The 21,566-nt window shown below is 36.4% G+C and overlaps 1 protein-coding gene across 1 annotated transcript in view; it reads right to left on the bottom strand.

The window, feature by feature from the left end:
* Positions 1-21,566, bottom strand: part of TMEM30A (transmembrane protein 30A) — a 38,342-nt gene continuing 16,776 nt past the window's right edge. The window contains exons 2-7 of the mRNA XM_057739648.1: positions 14,622-14,729; positions 12,456-12,563; positions 7,944-8,031; positions 6,755-6,898; positions 5,879-6,085; positions 1-3,395 (exon numbers count right to left, since the gene is read on the bottom strand). Of these exons, the coding sequence (XP_057595631.1) occupies positions 3,202-3,395; positions 5,879-6,085; positions 6,755-6,898; positions 7,944-8,031; positions 12,456-12,563; positions 14,622-14,729 (849 nt within the window). The 3' untranslated portion in view covers positions 1-3,201. The remainder of the gene's footprint in view (positions 3,396-5,878; positions 6,086-6,754; positions 6,899-7,943; positions 8,032-12,455; positions 12,564-14,621; positions 14,730-21,566) is intronic.

Here is a 21,566-nt window from a genome sequence, read left to right on the forward strand (position 1 = left end):
GGTCTGATTTGATTTTAGATATGATATTTATTTTGGAATTTCAAATGACATTAGGGAAATGTGATTTTTATGTGTTTTGAATGGGGCACGGGCTAAAAAGAGGCTCTAATACACTTTACTAGATTATTCAAATACTACCGCAAACAGTTATGCACCAAATTCTTCTTGAAACAGCACTTCCTTACTCCCTGCACCCTCCCCTCAAAATAACCACGTTCGGAAAGAACAGAACTTTGCAGCTTAACCAACAAGGACCACACGATAATTCTAAGGCAGTGTTTCCATGAAGACAGGAGGTGAGCAGGCTGAAGAGCAGTCATTAAGCTTACTGCTCAGCTGCCCTGCTTCCTGGTCCAGCGCTTTATTCCCTATGTTCCCACCCACTTCATTATTTTCACCATCCTTGTCTCTCTACCAGTTATTCACTTCTTAGTTACCAGAAATTTCCCTTGACCTAATACCAAATTTAGCCCATCTGCCTATAACTGAGGTTACAATCTGACCACTTCCTGGTAAGAACAGATGTTTCCCAGTAATACAGATAAATCCTGCAGTTAATGCTGTCAGGGTGATTAATACGTACACATATGGCAATCAAATCTAGGCATGGAAATGTTAAAATCTGGACTCACTGAGCTTGGGCTAAAATTTAGTGCTAAACATTAGCAACAACACTGGGGCACTGTTATTTTAGCAAGACACAAACATAGCAAAATTAATTTTGTTCATTTTTATTAATACAGAACATACTAACAGAAAGTTATCTTTCAATATAATCAAGGTTGCAAATACTGTTACTAACCAATAAACAACTAATATTCACTTGACTCTCCTCCCGGTTGAATAACTATTAGGTAGTACAGTTATTTTTACCAATTTATTTTTAAGCTGCTTTATGATTTCAAAGAAATTTCTTAGCTTTTACCTATTAAATAATTCCTTCAATTGGGAACTTCTTATATCAAAATATTTCCTGCAAGTTAATGCATTCTTCAATTCCTTCTACTTAACCTGGCTGTCTTAAAATGCAATATGAGTCTTTGAAAGTTGAGTATGACATCAGTGTTTCCAAAAGACGAGCATAAAGCCCACAAGAAATGTCTTCCTTCCCCCAGTCACAGAGGCCATATGAATGCTCCACATCCTTCATATTTAGCAACAGGAGTCCCTTACAGCTCAAATGGCAGGAGACAAGGGAGAACTTAGACCATCAATGTACTTGTAAAACAGATAAAACTCCAAACATATTTTAAGATTCCGTCTTCACCATAGATGAGAAAGTGTTGGAAGGGCTCTTCTGTAGTGGCGCCTCTGGTCCCCCAATTAGAAAAAGAGATGCGGGATGGCAGTCCTTCTTAACCAGCAGAAACTCAACCTGCAAAGACTGGGAGAAGCCCTCTCCCCCAATGATATATCCCAGAAAATAAACTGCCATGTGCAAGAGGGTCAATTATCAGAATAAATGACCATATTCTGAACGACTGACAAAACAAAGAGTAATTTTACACACAGAATACCCTATGCACTCAGAAATTTCAGGATAATCATACATTAAGTACCTCATGCAAGGAACAGTCTATCTGTTAAAGTCATTATGAACTACAAGTTCTTTTAACTGAATCTCATATTATACAAAACTTAAGAAGTGTGGCACATTTCTACTATTAATCATTACATTATTTTTTGTTTTTTGTTTTTAAAAAAACATATATTAATCAAAATTGATACATTACCCAGACTCTGATTTAAAATATAAGCAAAGGAAAGCATTACAAACTCTGGATTCAAACAGGCATTTTTCTATACAAACACATGAGTTATTTTAGTTAAAAAAAAGCCATTTCAATGCAATTAAGCCACCTCTAATTAAGACATACATTTCATGCATGTGAAAAAATAAGTTCACATTCAAGAATAAGTTCCATAGCAAACAAATTACAGCATTTATTCAACAAGGAATATTAAAAATAATTCCAGTTAATAGAAAATAAAATAACTTCAAGCATATATATTATAACTTATCATGTACATACTCCAAAATCTCCAGAATTTAATTAGGAAATTTAAAGAACTTCATTTTAAAGTACATCTTAGAAAAACCAACCAAAACAATTGGTGCCTTAACTAAACAGAATGTGCATACACATTCATATCTGACCTTTATGTAAAAATTGAATGAAATATAGAGGAAATGAAGGTTACTGTTTTCCAAAATTTTTGCAATATAATATTAGTACTTAAATCAAAACACTTACCTGCAAAATAAAAACAGCTTGAGGTAATTCCAATGCTGATGCAAATTTCTGAATGTTAAATACCACAAGAATGAAAACAGTTTCGTTTGAACATTTACATCTGGTTTACAGTTGAAGCAAAAGATAAAGGTCTGCCAAGAAGTCTTCCCATCTCACCTATATTCTTGCATCCCTTATGAAGTGTAAGCTTCAAGGGAAATGATCACATGTAAAAACATCAAGTGACATGGGTTTCCTGACTGCAACATCTTAACCAAATGGAAAGAGGAATTTTAAATTCTCCTACCTGAGACCTACCTGACCTCCTCAGACATGAGCATTAATTCCTATGCTAGACAGGTAAGCATCTCCTTTGAAATCAAATCTAAGCTTGACAAAGAACTACTGGATAAACTGAATACATGAACCACCTCAACACCTTAAAGGTATTTTAAGCCTTTACACACGACACATGAAAAGGATGAAGTGTTTTATTTAGATTTGGTCTTTCTTCATTCTTTTGTAACTCTGAATCCTGAAAGGTTAGCAAGTTATTATACTCATACATCTTGTAACCCCTTTCTTCACACAATAGGCACACATATACAGTATCACATTTCAATATAATATTATCAACACAGCATAAACATTTAAGCAGCAGACGCATTTCACATGAAAGAGGCTCTATGCATCATACGGCCTGTCCCAACAAAAGGGAAACATCAGAATGCCACTTCAGCAGTTACAGTGTTGATGTGATCAATATAGCTAATTTGTTTTATACCCGTCATATATTTTCATAAGTTATCCATAAGGAAGAAGCAAAGGACAAAGACTGCTTTAAAAGAAAAAAAGTTATGTACCAATTTCAAAAATGACATACTAACCAGACATCAGCATTTGAAAGCTAGGTTGAACAGGACTGGCCTTGATGCACATGCAGTAAATTTGTTTTCAGAATATAAAATTAAATGGTTATGTCAGCAGTATTACTACTGTTTCTATATTTATGATTAATTACTAGCAGTACAACTCCCAGGAGGAAGGAAATGGATCCAATTGCGATGTAAGCAATCCCCAAAAATGGATTTTTTCCTCCCATCCATGAAATAGTGCTCAAGATCATCCGCTTCCGTCCATCAAATGAATGTACAGGGTAATCTGAAGAGTGTATAGGAAGACTTTTCCATGTCTAGTTACTTAACTTTTAAAATACAACTTAAAAAGTTGGCATTTAATGGCTTGTAATTCATTGATATAATTCTACAATACACAGACACCTTACTCATATGTTCTGAATCACAAAATAATTATATAATTATTATTCTAAAGGATTGACTTTGCAAATTAAATGTTCGTAGTAAAAAGCCAATATAGCTTACAAGCAAAAATAACTACATTTAAGGGTTATTTAATTTCTCATTTCTCAGATATTTCTGTTCTCATTGCACAGGAGAGGTAAAAGGCCCGTAATGTGAAAACATATTTCAGATAAGTAGCAATGAAACCCATAGAAGAAAAAGAGCTTGCCAGACCAGGAGAAAAAGGAAGAATGAAGGGACTGGGGGTCTCTGTGAGCTCAAAGAGTATATATGTAGCAAAAGTGTAGTTATGGGAGTACGGGAGGACTCAGCACAAGGTTGAAAAGCAGGACAATGAAGTTTTACATTGCTGATTTGGAGCAATGATAAAACTCATGGTGTGACACAGAAGGGTGGATCCTTAAACAGATTTAAGAAATGGGACACTGACACATTGGATGAGCTACCTATATGGACCAGTTACAGGATTTTGGCAAGAGTTAGGGAAAAGAAGGAGACAGAACTAAGTCCCTATGCAAAAGGTTTACAACTTTTTCAAAGGCATCTATTGAATCAAATGTTAGTTCCCATTTGTTTCTCCAGCTTCTGTAGCTCCCCAGCCTGGCAGATGAGCCCTGTGACTCCAATGGCAGGCTCAGCTCTACTAGTTCTTAAATCAATCCCAAACTGAGCCAGGAATGATTATAAGAGCTCTAACTAACCCAACACTCTGTGGGACGTGGTATCAAATCACCCATCCTAGTCTCTCTATATCCCAACCCTAAAAAGTGGGCTTCTGCCTTAATTCTAATATCTAGTTCCCACCTTATACCCAGTTTTGATAATTAGCCCTTGATGTTTTGCAGGTAGAATTCCTGTCTTATCGATTTTCAAAATAGCCTGCATTCCACCTAACAGTTTTCTTGGTGCAAATTATCCATCAACTAAGAATTCCTGAGTGCTCTGAAGACTTCCGTTTATTGTGCTGTAAGCTACAGGTTGCCCTCTACTTTGGCTATAGCCTCAAGATAATGTTCTTTCTACCAGCACCTAAACTGGGTCTGTCTGTCCAAAATTTCTGCTATGTAGGCCTAGTTTCAAAAACTTGGTCACTTTCAGACTGTCACTATCAGGTCATGTTCAGTTGTGTGAGGTGCAAAATCAAAAGATTACGAATCCAAATACATCTTTATTTTGAAATTAGGTCTATTAATTTAACCATTTATTAATCCATTATAAAGCTAAAACTATATCCTTATAGCAAATTTGGGTCATGAAAAATCAAAACTGTAAGATCATCAGCAAACAATTAATGCTAATATTTGAGAAATTTTCATTCATGATATATACAAGCAATGGACTAGAGATTAAAAGATGTAAGGACTTTGTTTAGAATAAAAGTTAGTGCCCAATATTTCTGGCTTAGGAAAGGCTTTGCATCCAGGCCAATATGGACTGGTCTGACTACCTGAGTGAACCAGCGAGGGATGCAGCCTGCAGTGGTGGTTGATGGTAAAGTCAACAGCCTTTGGAGTCAACAGCTTGATTATGAACCCTGATTCTTCTATTACCTGTGTAATCTCAGGTAAGTTACTTAAATGCTCCCTGTTCCTATATTCTTGTCTATAACATGGAGATGATACCTGCCTCACGATGCTTGAAATAAATAAAATAATACACGGAAAGTGCAAGGGTGAGTCAAAAGTTATCCGCACTCTGGTTATATTAAAACTTCCACAAATTCTACAGCCAGAGTGCAGACAATTTTTGACTCACCTCATACTTAGTATAACGTTGACATACAGTCAGGATGAAACAAATGATATTTATCAGCATTGAAAAGTATGCCTAAATTACTAAGGTGGAATAATATAGCTAATGATAAAAATGTTTTGGTACTGTAAACAGAGCGATAATTATAAATAATTTTGTTGATGCGAACTAACAAATTCGCTGATTTTTAATATCTAAAAAAATATAGATTAAAACAGCCCAGTACCACCAACACTTACTAAGTATTAGGTATACTCACTAAGCCTTTGCATTAAGCTCAATTACAATCTCTCTTGTAGAAATATCTAACTTATTAATAAATCTAGCATCTACTTTTTAAATAATTTTACCAAGTAATATACTTGAACTTTAGTACAAAGTATATAAAAATTAAAGACGTTTCTGGAAGAAACACGTTAAAAGAGATTTTCTCATACATTCACACATGCTCTTATAAAAATACAGAAAGCAACACTAAAACACAAAGTAGCATGCCACATAACTGAGACAAGGCTGGACTACACTCCTTTCAAATTCTGCGAATCTGTGTATATGGCCAAAAAAGGATACTGTATGTGATATTCAAATAGTATCGTCCAGCTGGTAATGTTGGATGTAAATCATTTGTCCGCTCTATAAGACGATATAACTTACGAAAAGTAGGTAATGCTGCAGTACGCATCCAAACAATAAAATCCTCATTTATGAACCCATTATTATCTTCGTCAAGATCCAGCATATATACTTGCTTAACCCAGTTTACTGGCTTTGTTGTGCCTTAAAAAGGAGAGATGGGTATGGGGTGGGTAGACAAAATGTTCAATTCTATTAAGAGTTTCACTGAAAATTCACACTCTAATAAAGCAAAGATATACAATATGACTATTCTCCTTATGTTCAAAAGTAGAAATATACTCATATTGTAAGGAAGTCTTAAAATCTAAAGAGAAACCAATTCCTCACAGAAAAACTTAACAAATAATTACAAACAGCTGATTGATATCAATTAAGAGAATACTAAAAGTAGGCTGTTGAGTATATACCAAAAGGCAGATGACTTAATGCAAAGATGTAAAGGTAAGAAACATTACATTGTGAAATAAAGGAGGCCTAGAAACAAAAAGAAATTTGGACTTATAATAATTAAAATAAATAAATAAATAAATACTTGTTTAAAATAAACTTTGTCACAATTTTAAGAGACTATATATAGCTAAAACACTTATAAGAAAATACCAGAGAAATTCAAGATTAAAAAGTGTACATGTGCTTTAGAATTTCAATACATTAGAACATACTACATATTTTAGCTAACTTGACATGAAGTTAAGAAAAGTTGTTTTTAAAAAAAATAGACTTTTTTAAGATTCTAAAGAGAAAATTTTAGGTACTTCATTAAAATGCCTAGCTTATATTATGTTTTAAGGGATATTAGTAATATTTTACCTTTGAATCGTTCTTCTAGGGGAATGTCTCCAGGGGGATTTCTGAATTTCACATTTTTATCTGTCCACCAAGCAATACCTTTCTTTTTCAAAGGAATAGGCGAAGGATCAGATTCATTGCCAACCAGAAACAATTCTAGTGTATCTAAACACAAGAAAAGGAAGATACTGCTAAATATCTACTGAAAATTCATAGCACTGGCTTTGCTCTTTGAGAAATGAGGATCTGGTATTTGCTCCCCAAAGTGGTTGTGACAAAGTAGGCACATAATGTGCATTTGCTCTTGATTATTTACAAGTGATGAACTTGTAACTTTATAATCCTAGATGAACTTACCTTCGCTCAATACAGTTCCAGGTCATTTTCCTACATGGCTAGCTGATATGTGATAAGGTCACATGCTTTAATATTAACCCAAATAAACCAATCTGCAAGGTAAATCTGTCTCTCCTTCTATTCTTTAAAAAAAAAAAAAATGCACTGCCAAACAGCTTCTAGCTTACCAGTTTCTCTATCTGCACTGTCCAATATGGTAATCACTAGCTACTTGGCTACAGAGCCCTTGAAATCACAGCTTGTCCAAATGAATATGTTTTGTGAGGATATGATATACATCAGACATCAAAGATTTAGTATAAAAAATTAGTATATAAAATATTAATAACTTTTATATAGTGAATATCACTTACATGCTGAAATGATAATATCTGGGGCATATTTGGTTTAATAAAATATTATTAAAATTAATTTCACTTGTTTCTTTTTTATTGTTTTTAATGTGACCATCAGAAAACTTAAAATTATATACGTCTCACATTTATGGTTCATATTATATTCGTATCAGACAGTGCTGCTCTAAATGATCTGTAGCCCCCCTTTATAATGGTATAAATACTCAAAGTTGGTGGTAAAGGCATTTATTTTATCATGTATGAAACAGGAATTTAACAGAATGTCTCCTCTTCTTTCTTCCCAGAGACAGAAATTCATTCTTAAAATATAAGAATTTGCAAAAGAAAGTCATAAAGCTTTATAATACCCCACTGAATGACTAATTCATATATTTATCTTAAAAAAAAAAAGCTGTTGAATTTCTCAACTTCATTCATGTTTCTATAAGATTATACAAATATTCCTAACTATAGTATAATACATACATATAAAATCCTTGTTTATCTCTGTATCATACCATTAAACATGCTGTTGGCAATAGCTCCACAAGGAGCAATTGGTTTGTCTTCATTTCTTCGATAAGGCTCACATTCCTTACTGGGATTCTGATATTTAGAAGGAAAGAAGAGAGAAATTATTACCCAGGCCTCTGGGAGAACTATGAGTTAGCCCTAATTACTGATTAAAAATTCAGTCCTTACATATTTCTCACTTGCAATGCATATAAAATGATTATATTATAAACAGACTATAAATAATACCATATTTAATTACTCAAAATATATTCCTTGGGACTTCCCTGGTGGCACAGTGGTTAAGAATCCACCTGCCAATGCAGGGGACACTGGTTTGATCCCTGGGCCAAGAAGATCCCACATACCACGGAACAACTAAGCCCGTGAGCCACAACTACTGAGTCTGCACCTCTAGAGCCCACAAGCCACAACTATTGAGCCCTTGTGCCACAACTACTGAAGCCTGCGCACCCAGAACCTGTGCTCTGCAAAAAGAGAAGCCACTGCAATGGGAAGCCCATGCGCCACAACGAGGAGTAGCTCCCGCTCGCTGCAACTAGAGAGCCCGCGCACAGCAGTGAAGACCTAACATAGCCAATAAATAAATTAAATAAATAAATTTATATTCCTTAACATTACTGCATTGTAACCTTTCTTTGCATATATTGTCATACAGGCATATGTCAAATTGACAGTTTTAAAATTTTCATATCAACACAGAAATCATAACTACAGTTTTCTGCCCAAGAAAAACTAAGAAGCTGTCCTATTGTCAATCCAGCTGCAACACAATGAAAGGAATCTTAAACTGGAAATGAGAAGACTGGAGCTTCAGCACTTCCCTGGTGGTCCACTGGTTAAGACTCCGCACTCCCAATGCAGGGGACCCGGGTTCAATCCCTGGTCAGGGAACTGGATCCCACACGCACTCTGCAATTAAAGATCCTGTATGCCACAACTACAAAAAAAGATCCCTCATGCTGCAAAGAAGATCCTGCACATGGCTCCCATGTGCCACAACTAAGACCCGGCACAGCCAAATAAATAAATATTAAAAAAAAAAAAAACTAGAGATTCTAGTTCCAGCTATGTAGTATGTGACTTCAGGCAAGTCCCTTGATTTATCTGTGCCTCACTTATAAAATAAACATGTTCAAGTAGATAATTTCAAATTTTGCAATTTGGGGTTAAATCCCACGTGCGGGGGGGGAGGAAGACGGAAGGAAGGGGAAAAAAAGTCTAATGTAGATTTCTAGAATACACCAATCTTCTCTAAATTGTGCATCCAGGTATAAAGAAAGCAAAAATGTTGGCAAGGCAAAGAGCACTTCACCTGTCCTCCAGATTTGGTTTTGATAAGTTCCTACTAAAGATCTCAAGGAAATGTGGAAGTTTTAGGTTTAATCTAGAGATTCTACCAAGTCTGACACTGGGTGTATATCTGAGTTGTTCTGCGACTCCAAGGCCACATTAAGCCACCTCTCAAAACACATAAACCAAGATATTCTCAATTTGAAATTAACTAGAACCTGTTAGGCCTCTTAGGGCTATTCCACTATAACCAACCTGGACTTGTATCTACATTCTCTAAGTCTACACTGAAAAAAGAAATGCAGGAGTGAAAAAGACAGGAGAAGGTTAAGGAAATGTGGCAGGGAATCTCATAAAGTCTCTTTAATATCTGACTTAGCTTTTTGGTCCCTAAGCCCTCTACATTCATAAAGTTAGTATTCTAAGACCATGAAGATAGACAATGTATAACTGGTTTATTGCTATTTGAACGTTTTGATGAAAACTGATTTCGAAAAAAAAAAAAAAGGTAAATAAACTTTCAACGGGACAAATATATTCTAACCACTAAACCACTTGGAGGGGAGAGGGGCAAGGAATAGCAACTTTATTTGGAAAACCAGTAGACAGAGAAGATGGTGGACTAGTGTCCCGAAGAACCATCTTCGAGCTACTAAATTATTGAAGTTTTAAAAGAAAGGAAAGTACTGAACTAATCAATGCTAGATACTTTGCAGTAACTGGCTTAGGAAAGCCATTTAATGAGTACTTAAATGTACCACATACCATGCAAGGTGCTAGAAAAAGAGAAATGAAAAAATGACCAAAAAAAAAAGCCCCCGCTTTTCGGCAGCTCGCAATATAATAAAGGAAACAGACCCAAACACAACCAACTATAACATGAAATAAGCGCCATGATAAAGATGTCTATATTCATTCCATACATAATTTTTCAAATGCCTGTCATGTGCTAGGTACTGGAGAGGCACTTGATACATGGTGATTAAAGAAAAGTCATGCTCCCAGCTCTCATAAGCTTGGTGTAATTAGGAAGACAGAAGATAAGCAAATAAATGATAAGGGGAGACGTTTTTCTCTGGAGGTAGTATCGTGAAAGTTAAGACCTACAGAAAGTAGGAGACAGCCACATGAAGAGCAGGCAGAAGAGAGCTTTAAGCAGAGAGAACAGTACACATCATTTAGAAAGAACTGAGAAGGTAAACAGGGAGTGTACTTAAGAGTACGGGAATAAAGAACATGACATGTGATGAGATTGGAGAGACATGCAGAGCCCAGATCATCCTGAGTAAAGAAACCATTGAAAGATTTTAAGCAGAGAAGTGGTATTTATGTTTTTCTAAAGATCACTCTAGCAGCTATGTAGAAAACGGAATGGAAAGGAGGAGTAAGAGTGGATGATATGGGGAGACGGTTTGTTAAGTAAAGTGAGAAATGACTTGGAACATGTATGAATGAAGTAAATATGTAAAGAAGTTATTTTGCATCCAAAGACACTAAAGTAAACAGCAGACCTGAGACGAGAGGACCTCCAGGGAAAGAGTAAAAACCACGTTCTATACAAATGAAACAGAAATGCCCAAATGGGCAGATTACTTGTGCCACCAGGCATGGTTAGGGAACAGCATATCTGGCCCGGGGCAGCCATGTCAAAGGGACATTAAGGATAGAGTATAAAACCAATGAGGCTGGAGTGGTAGATAGACATCAGACTGTGAAGGGCTTTACATACAATGTTAAGTAACTTGGACTTCAAACTGTCCATTCTTTGCATCTTTTAAAATTTTTGAAAGCGACCTGGTCTTAAAGTCCTATAGTTTGGTCTTGTCCAGGGAGTGATAAATGACAGCTGGCAGGCCAATTCCAGCCAAGCACCTGTTTTTGTAAAGAAAGTTTTATTGCAACACAGCTACACCCACTCACTTAAGTACTGTCTATGGCTGCACTCATTCTAAAATGGCAGAGGTGTGTAGCTGCAAGAGACTATATGACCTGCATAGCTGGAAATGTTTACTATTGGCCATTTACAGAAAAACATTCATCAATCCTTAGATTTAGTCTAAAAGCTGTGCTTGAAGTTAGGAAGAAAAGAATCTCAGCTTCTTTTGCCCTCACTGAAGAGAGTGTATACCTATATAAAAGAACTGTAAATCAACCACCACTTCTGGGACTTTCAACACACGCAATCTATGATCCCAATGAACAAGTTCTCAGAACTTGGTGTGTCTCACAGAACATCACCTTCTCTGAACCTGAGTCCCTAAAACTGGATCCCACAACATAAACCCCACATGGACCACAAAATATTGCAGACCTAACCAGAATCTTTAAACAGACTCATTATTTCTTAAGATCCCAAACATCAGGAAATAGCAATAAAACCAGGAAGGATAACCTAGGCTAACTATATCATCTACCAGGACCATTCTGGTCCCAAACATGGTCCTAAATTGCATTCTAAGAGAGTCACTGTTTCCATGAGATCCTTAAATTGCTCTGGGATTCTGAAGGTTTGCTGCAATGGCAGCAATAATATAAATTACTTGGGCACCAACCACAACTATGGGAAGTTGAACAACAGTCAACAACTAAGATCCTCTAGTCCACAGATTCCCAAACCAGACTGAGTATCAGAAGGGGAGCTTGTTAAAAATAGATATCTTAGAGCTCCACCCCTGCAGACACAGACATATGAGACTTAGAAGAATTCTGAAATCTGTATTTTCAAAAAGCTCCTCAGACAGTCTTTCAGTAACCCAACCTCTGGACTTTAGTGCTCAGGCTTCCCACAAGGTAAAAAACAGAGCAGACACGTTCAATCCTAAAACACAATCTCAGAGATTAAAAGTAGCTTTTTTACGTATTCCTACCCAGTGTAATAAATGAATAAACCCAAACAGAACAAATTATATTCCCAGAATGCTAGACTCATCAAAATTCCATTACAAACAGATTAACAAAGTGAAAATCCCAAGGATACTATGAGAAACAAGCAGGTAGTAACGTGTCCTCTGGCTGCAAGAAATCATTAATCTGTGCAAATTCCAGGGGAAAAAATTTTAACTAAAAACCTTCACCAAACAAACTAAAAATGACAAACATTTTAATTTCATCTAATATTATTAAATTTAACACTTCTAATTGAACAATTACCACGTGTTCTTAGTTCTGAGACACCACGTTTCATGTTCCATCATTTTACTTACAAGTAAAGCACGAGCATCTCCATTTAGTTGACTATCATCTCGAGATTTCACATAACGACGATGGTTTTGATAGAAATTAGACAGTCCATAATACATAAACACATTGCCCTAAAGAAACAGAAAGGAAAAAAAATGTTCATATAAAACTATTAAGTACAAAGTTGTTTCATGCATACACAAAAGCTATGTAATTTAAACTAGTTTAGAGTTTGTGATAACTTAAAACAGGTACTAGGGTAAATTCCACCAGTACTTCGCAATCTAAAATGGTACAAATTGTAAATAAGGTTAAAGAAGGTATGTTCCAAAAATCCAAAAGTAAACTTTGAAAATACCCTGAAAGACCTCAAAGATGTCTATTTACATTAAAACAAACAAACAAAAAGCTTTCAAGGAATCTATTAGCCTAGTCTGATCTACTTTCAATTTTAAATTTTCTCTAATTCAGATTGGTCTTCACCCAATTAGCATCAACTTTTCAAAGGGATAATGGTCAAGCTTTCATTTACTGCCCAAAATAAATTCTGAACTTGAATTGGGACATAGTAAATTTCTCGGTAGGATGCTATATAATATTAGTAATGAACAAATTAATATTAGTAAAGTATCTAAGATAATGAGTCATTTTACAATAATCAAGAAAAGTACTTTAATGTATTCAGTGGAGTCAACTTGGAAATAACCTGGGAAATAAGGGTAACCGACATATACTATAATTATTTAGAAAATGCTATAAAGTCATCTTGAATGCCTACGATTTTTAGAGGTGGCAAAAACATTAGCTATTTTCTCCTTTCTGGTTGCTACCTCTATCATCTATAACCTTATCATCAACTAAAAGGAATTCAGGAAAAAAAAAAGGAATTCATTAACATTTTGCTTTATTTGATTTGCTGCTTTCATACACATAATCACTTAAAGTTTGATTTTCAAATGCCAAAATATGCAAACTTTCCCATTTCATATAAGGAAAACGTTTACATAGAAACCTTTCATTTATTCATTTGGTCGGTTTTTTTGTTCTCTGAAAAGGCTTTAGTCCAATTCAAAGTTTGGGCTTGGGAAGGAATATGCAGCCCACAAAAGAATGGATCTGAGGATGATCATCTTTGCAGAAAAAAAGTTCTGAAATGCTAAGTGTTTTTGAATGGGGGAGGAAACTAATAGAGCTTCTAAATCATTACAAATCCCTTCCATGTCTTTATTTCTGCCTGTTCTGACAAAAGCAGAACTTAATGCATCTTTATAGTCAGTCCATCACATTAAAAAAATCAAATTTTTATGTTTTAAATTTATGTTATTTCTGTTAAAACAAAGTAAAGTGATTAAATTCCTGTCTTCTTTCTAATTTATTTTCTTATTTTTTTATAAAGGGAGCGTTACTGTGCATTATTTCAGGGCAGGAGCATCCATAACCACTAGATGGCAACCATCTACTAGGGACTTCAAAAGTCATCACTACCTTTAAGAAAGTAAAAAGTTGGCATGTATTAAAGCAGTTTTGTAACCTGAAGAATAAAACAAGAATTTTTTAAAGCTCAATTTCCAGATAAAGGAGAGCCCAAACTGGTCTTGCCATACCTATTCAGAATCTCTGTGTCCTTTAGCATCTGATCAGTTTCCAAGAAGAATGACAGAGTGTGAATGCAAAAGACACACAGACACTCCCCCCACATACACGTACGGATGGTATTCTAACTGCTTGTCAACAGGTTTTACTAAGTGTTTGCATTTGTGGTAAAGTATCATATCTGATGAAAAAATAATGCAATTAAATAATGGGTGAATTAGTATTTATTTTCCAAAGTAAAACTTTTAGTATTAAAAGTAGGCAAAACAGTTTGAGCAATAATTTTTTAAATACAAGAAAATATAGACAAACTTGATACAAAAGTGATTTGCACAGTTATAAAATTTTCAGAAAAAGAACAAAATAGGTTTTAAACTTAGTTTATAAAGTGCTAACTACAATAAACTACTAAATTAATGTATTTAATTATCAAACAACATAATCCAATAGCTAAAGAAAACAATCCTCCTCAAAAGTATATAGACTTCCAATAATTTAAAGCGACATCTCAACAAGAAAAAAACTAGTAAAAAAAAAATTAGTATCAATATTTTTTAAAGCATGGCTTTTCTAAGACATTACTTGAGAATACAGACCTCAAATGACTGTTCCAGTGTGAAGTTAATGGTACAAATACAAGGTGTCACATTTGGAGACAAACATTTATTGCAGGGACTGGAAGGATCTGTTCCGGTATAATCAATCTGCAAAAGAAAAATATAACTAAGCACACTTCCTTGGAGAAAGTGAATACACTCTGAAATAATTTGCTATCAGAGGGAAAAATGAGTCTGATGAAGCAACCATTACCCAGAAAAAACTTTTTATAAGGTCACTTGTTTCTTTTGACAGTGTGAGGTCATAAAAACTGGAGAAAGGGTCCTATGTTATCCTATTGGCTCATCTCTCCTTTTTACCAAAAGAAATACATTTACACATAAAATCATAAATATAAAACTCAACCTGCATGATGTATAGATTTGTTAAATAGCTATAAAGTCTAAACAACATTTCCATCATCTCAGCTTTCCATGGCACATTTTTAAATTAAAAAAACAAAAAACAATCAGGTTTCTCAAGGGCTAACATTTTTTTACAACCTGGTGTTAGATAATTAAGAATCTGTCTTATCTTTGTCCTGGGTTCCTGGCAGGGAGCCTCTAAATCCCTTAAAATTTCCCTGGTGATAAGAATGTATTTGTTTTTGATAACCCCTTGATTCACACTAGAGTTTATGCTAAGGAGATGGCTCAGGTTGGGGCCCCAGAAAGACTAGATGTGATTAGGGACTTTGGCCCAGCCCACACTCTGGGAAGAGGGAGAAGGCTGGAAATTTAGTTCAAGTATGTGGCCAATGTTTAATCAATCATGCCTTCATCATGGAATCCCAATAAAAACTCCGGCCACCAAAGCACAGGTGAGCTCCTGGGTTGGTTAACCCGTTGATGTGCCCCAATTCTACAGGGAGGGAGAGGGCATGAAGCTCTACATTCAAGATGCTCCCAGACCTTGCCAAATGTGTCTCTTCGTTTAGCTGGTCCTAATTTATATGATTTATAATAAAACTATAATTGTAAGTCTACCACTTGCCTGAGTTCTAAGTTATTCCAACAAATTATGGAACCTGAGAGAAGTTACAGTAACCTCCCATATTTATAGGCAGTTGGTCAGAAGTGCAGGTGGCCTGGAGACCTCTGAACTTGCAGCTGGCATGTAAAGTGAGGGCAGTCTTGGGGAGGGGGACTTGGGAACTCCTGAATTTGTAGCTAGCTGGCCAAATATGGATAGCCTGGGGGCCTGACTTGCAGCTGGTGTCTGAGTGGTACTGAAGCATATTGTTGGGACCAAGCCCTTATACCTGTGGAGTCTGACACTAGTTCAGGTGGTTAGTGTCAAAATTGAACTGCAGGGCTTCCTAGGTGGCACAGTGGTTAAGAATCCACCTGCCAATGCAGGGGACACGGGTTCGATCCCTGCTCCAGGAAGATCCCACACGCCACGGAGCAACTAAGCCCATGCACCACAACTACTGAGCCTGAGCTTTAGAGCCCATGAGCCACAACTATTGAGCCCATGTGCTGCAACTACTGAAGTCCACGTGCCTAGAGCCTGTGCTCCGCAACAAAAGAAGCCACGACAATGAGGAGCCCACGTACCACAACGAAGAGTAGCCCCTACTCACCGCAACTAAAGAAAGCCCGCACACAGCAAAAAAGACCCAACGCAGCCAATAAAATAAATAAAAATTAATTTTTAAAAATTCTTAAAAAAAAAAATTGAACTGCAGTATACCAGCTGATGTCAGAAAACCAGACTTAACAGCTAAAATGAGAAAACTTTTTCCATTATGTGAATTTTTTAAAATAGATTTTATTTTTTAGAGTGGTTTGAGGTTCACAGCAAAACTGAGTGCAAACTACAGAGTTCCCATATACTCCCTGTACCTACCCATACACAACCTCCCTGATTATCAATATCCCTTACCAGAGTAATATGTTTGTTACAAATGATGACCCTACAATGACACATCATTATCACCCAAAGGCAATGTTTAGCTTAAGATTCCCTCTTGGTGCTGTATATTCCATAGGTTTTGACAAGTGCATAATGACATATATACACCATCACAGTATCATACAGAACAGTTTCACTATTCCACTAAAAAATCCTCTGTACTCTGCCTATTAACCTCCCTCCCCCTTAACCCCTGACAACCATGGATCTTTTTACTGTCTCCATATTTTTGCCTTTTCCAGAATGTCACATAATTGGAATCATATAGTATGTAGCCTTTTAGGATTTACCTCTTTCACTCAGTAATTTACATTTAAGGTTCCTCAGTGTCTTTTCACAGCTTGATAGCTCATTTCTTTTTAGCATTAAAAATTATTCCACTGTCGTGATCTACCACAGATTATTTATCCATTCACCTACTGAAGGATATCTTGGTTGTTTCCAAATTTTGGCAATCACAAGTAAAACTGCTATAAACATCCACATGCAGGTTTTTGAGTGGATGTTAAGTTTTCAGCCCATTTACGTAAACAACAAGGAGTAGAAATGCTGGACTGCATGGTAAGAGTATGTTTAGTCTTGTAAGAGACTGCCGAACTGTCTTCCAAATTGGCTGTACCATTTTGGATTCCCACCGGCAATAAACGAGTTCCTGCTGCTCCACATCCTCACCAGCATGTGGTGCTCTTGACGTTTTGGGTTTTCACCATTCTAATAGGTGTGCAGTGGTATCTCATAGTTGTTTTAATTTGCAACTCCCTAACGAGAATGTCAAGCATCTTTCACATGTTTACTTGCCATCTGTATATTACGGTCTAAATGTTTGTGCCCGTCCCCCCGCCTCACCCCCAATTCACATGTTGAAGCCCTAATTCCCAATGTGATTTATTTGCAGGTGGGGACATTGGATTAGGTTTAAATGAGGTCATGAAGGTAGGGCCTCCATGATGGGACTAGAATCCTTCTGAGATGTAGAAAAAAAGACCAGAGCACATGCTCTCGTGCGCGCTCTCTCTCTCTCTCTGCTACTACATGAGGACAAAGTGAGAAGGCAGCCATTTATCAATACAAGTCAGGAAAAGGGTCTTCACCCTCTTCAGGGTGAAGAATCTGAAGGAACTGAACCTGCCAGCACCTTGATCTGGACTTCCCAGCCTCCAAGACTGTGAGAAATAAATCTCTGTTGTTTAAGCCATCAGGTCTATATTATTTTTTTTATAGACAGGTTATGGTACTGAAAAGTGGGGCAGTGCTTTAACAAACACTCAAAAGACAGAAGTGGCTTTGGAACTAGGAAATGGGTAGTGGCTGGAGATTTGAGGTCCATGCTAGAAATATAAACATTAAAGGTGATTCTGGTGAGATCTCAGAAAGAAATGAGGAGAGTTAGAAAGAAAGCTTCCATCTCCTTAAAGAACTAATAAAACAGACATGATCAGAATACTGGCAGAAATACAGATGGTAAGAGGCCATTCTGAGGTATTACTCAGAAATGAGGAACACTATTGGACAATGGAAAAAAGGTGATCCTTGTCATAAAGTGGCTAAACTGTGCTCTAGTGTTTTGTGGAATGTAGAACTTGTGAGGGATACTTAGGATACGGAGGTGGATTTCTAAGCAAAGTGTTCAAAGAGTGTTTCCAGTAAAATGGAATAAGAGAGAAACAAATGGAATAAGGAATAACGTTAGGCAAAAAGGGACCAAAACTTATGGTTTGCAAAATTCTCAAACCTATCCATACTACTTGAAATGAGAAAGCTTGTTCTGAAAAGAATACTAAGGTGTAGCTGAACAATCATTTGATAATGAGATTAGTGTGGGTGTGAACCACAGACCTAATCAGCCATTCCAGCAGAAATGCTGCCAGTGTGAACTGAAGGCACAAAATGAAGGGAAGCTGAGGGACTGCTTAGATCCTACAGGACTGGCCCATACAGCCATTCGGCTACAGAATGTGCTACTGATTCTCCAAGACAAGAAGAATGATCCTGAATATGATTCCAAGACCATCAGGGCTACCTCTTCAGTTCATACTGGGGGAGGAGTTCAACAGACCAGATGGCAGGGACCCAGAGCCTTGAGGCAGAACTTCTACCCAGGGGGTCCCAAAGGCAGTGTTAAACCAAAGAGGATTATTCTCAAGCCTTAAGACCTGATGATACTTATCTTGCTAGGCTCTGGAGACCTGCCGGGAAACTCATCACCCCTTTCTTTTCACTTTTCCCCCTTTCAAATTTGAGTGTCTATACTATGTGTGACCCTTCATGGTATTTTGGAAGCACAGCTGGTTCCACAGGTTCACAGCTGGAGAGAAATTTTGCCTCAGGATGAATCATACCTTGAGTCTCACCCATATCTGATTAAAATGATATTTAGAAGTTTAGACTTCAGAGTTGATGCTGGAACCAGTTGAGACTTTGGGGGCTGATGAGATGAAAGTATTTTGCATGCGTGAAGCCCATGAATTTGAGGACCACAGGGGTGGAATGTATGAACTGAATGTTTTTGTCCCCCCCAAAGTTCATATGTTGAAGCTCTAATCCCCAATATAGTATTTGGTGGTAGGCCTCTGGAAGGTAACTGGGTTTAGATGAGGTCACGTGGGTGGCGGCCCCATGATGGGATTAGTATCTTTAATAAGAAGAGGAAAAGAAATCAGAACTCCTTCTGTCTCTGCCATGGTAAGGACACAGTGAGAAGGTGGCCAACTGCAAGCCATAAAGAGGGTCCTCACCAAGAACTGAACCACATGATTGTGGACATCCCTGCCTCAAGGACTGTGAGAAATGAGTACCTATCAAGCCACCTAGTCTATGACATTTTGTTATAGTAGCCTAAACGGACTAAGATATTGTATATCTTCTTTGGTGAGGTATCTGTTCAGGTCTTCCACCTATTTTTAATAGGGTTTTCCATTTTCTTGAGTATTAAGAGTTCCCTGTATATTTTGGTAATAGTCCTTTATCAGATATCCCTTTTAACAACTTTTTCTCCCAGAATGTGACATGTCTTATCACTCTCTTGATAAATAAGAATTTTATCATGAGCAACCCTAATTATCTTTAATAAAGTTTTAAAAAAAAGCCAGCTAAACTTTATTTCTGAAACTGAACATTTAAACTTTATATATGGATGTTCAATTTCTTTTCATAATTGAAAAAAAGGTTAAAATATGTAAATAGAAAATAGAGCATCAAATTGCAGCATCTACGGAATGCTCCTGCACTGTTGGTGGGAATGTAAATTGGTATAACCACTATAGAGAACAGTATTTAAAAAACTAAAACTAGAACTATCATATTATCCAGCAATCCCACTCCTGGGCATAAATCCAGAGAAAACCAGAATTCAAAAAGACACATACACCCCAATGTTCACTGCAGCACTATTTACAATAGCCAAGACATGAAAGCAACCTAAATGTCCATCAACAGAGGAACTGACAAAGAAAATGTGGTACATATATACAATGGAATATTATTCAGCCATTAAAAAAATGCCATTTGCAGCAACATTGATGGACCTAGAGATTATCATACTACGTAAGTCAGACAAAGACAAACATCATGTGATATCACTCATATGTGGAATCTAATTTTAAAAATGATAAAAATTAAATTATTTGCAAAACAGACTCACAGATTTTGAAAAGAAACTTATGATTACCAAAGGGGAAATGGGGGCGGGGGGGGATAAATTAGAAGCTTGGGATTAACATACACACACTACGATATATAAAATAAATAACCAACAAGTAGCTACTGTATAGCACAGGGAACTCTATTCAATATTCTGTTATAACCTACATGGGTAAAGAATATGAAAAAGAATGAATATATGTATAAGCATAACTGAGTCACTTTGCTGTACACCTGAAACTAACACAACATTGTAAATCAACCATACTCCAATAAAATTTTTTAAAAAATAATTTAGGGGCTTCCTAGGTGGCACAGTGGTTAAGAGTCCGCCTGTCAATGCAGGGGACACAGGTTCAATCCCTGCTCCAGGAAGATCCCACATGCCGTGGAGCAACTAAGCCCGTGTACCACAATCATTGAGCCTGCGCTTTAGAGCCTGTGAGCCACAACTATTGAGCCCACGTGCTGCAACTACTGAAGCTCACGTGCCTAGAGCCTGAGCTCCGCAACAAGAGAAGCCACAGCAAGGAGGAGCCCGCGCACCGCAATGAAGAGTAGTCCCCACTCACTGCAACTAAAAAGAAAGCCCGCACACAGCAAAAAAAGACCCAACACAGACAATAAAATAATAAATAAATAAATAAATTTAAAAATTAATAATTTAAAATTTTACATCTAATTGCTTTTCAAACCTACAAAACTGCTTAATAAAACTCAGTTTTGTCAAATTCTGATATAACCTATTGAAATGTTCTCCATCAAAGCCTACTTACCAATAAAACTTTGTTTAGAGAAAATTTTCATTCACTGCAAATATCTAAGAGAAGCTACGCACGTAATTAAAAGCTAAAAAACACAGATTTCCTAAATGAAGAGAGGCAAAGCACACAGAATTCTTCCCTAAACCTGTGGGGCCACAGCTTTCCACCCAGGGCTTATTCATGCACAATATTCCACTTAAAAGCCAAGCTTTATGATTTTGACAAGATGAAAGATGAGACCATTTAGAAAATGAACTATATTTTAAAATTTGTATTAAACTATATTAAATTTTTTTAATTTAAAAATCTCTGCACATCTTCTCTCTCTTCTAAATCTAATGTAAGGATTAAAAAAAAAAAGTTGCCAGCTCGGCCTATTACCATATTGTTTGCCTCTGAACAGAAACCCCTTAAACCACTCTCCTTCAAATTAGTTTCTAGGGCAAAGGAGGAAAGAAAGCTCATCAGCTGTGATTAAGTAAAGATATATATTCTTTATTTAAATGAACAAAAATAATACGATGAAATGTGAAATCTAATAAATTATACTACAGTATTTTTAAAACTGAACATTTGTTGAAACCAAGAATTATTGCTGAATATTAAATTTTACTTATACAAAAT

Source organism: Hippopotamus amphibius, chromosome 6 (genome assembly GCF_030028045.1).
Source record: "Hippopotamus amphibius kiboko isolate mHipAmp2 chromosome 6, mHipAmp2.hap2, whole genome shotgun sequence".
Classification (NCBI taxonomy): Eukaryota; Metazoa; Chordata; class Mammalia; order Artiodactyla; family Hippopotamidae; genus Hippopotamus; species Hippopotamus amphibius.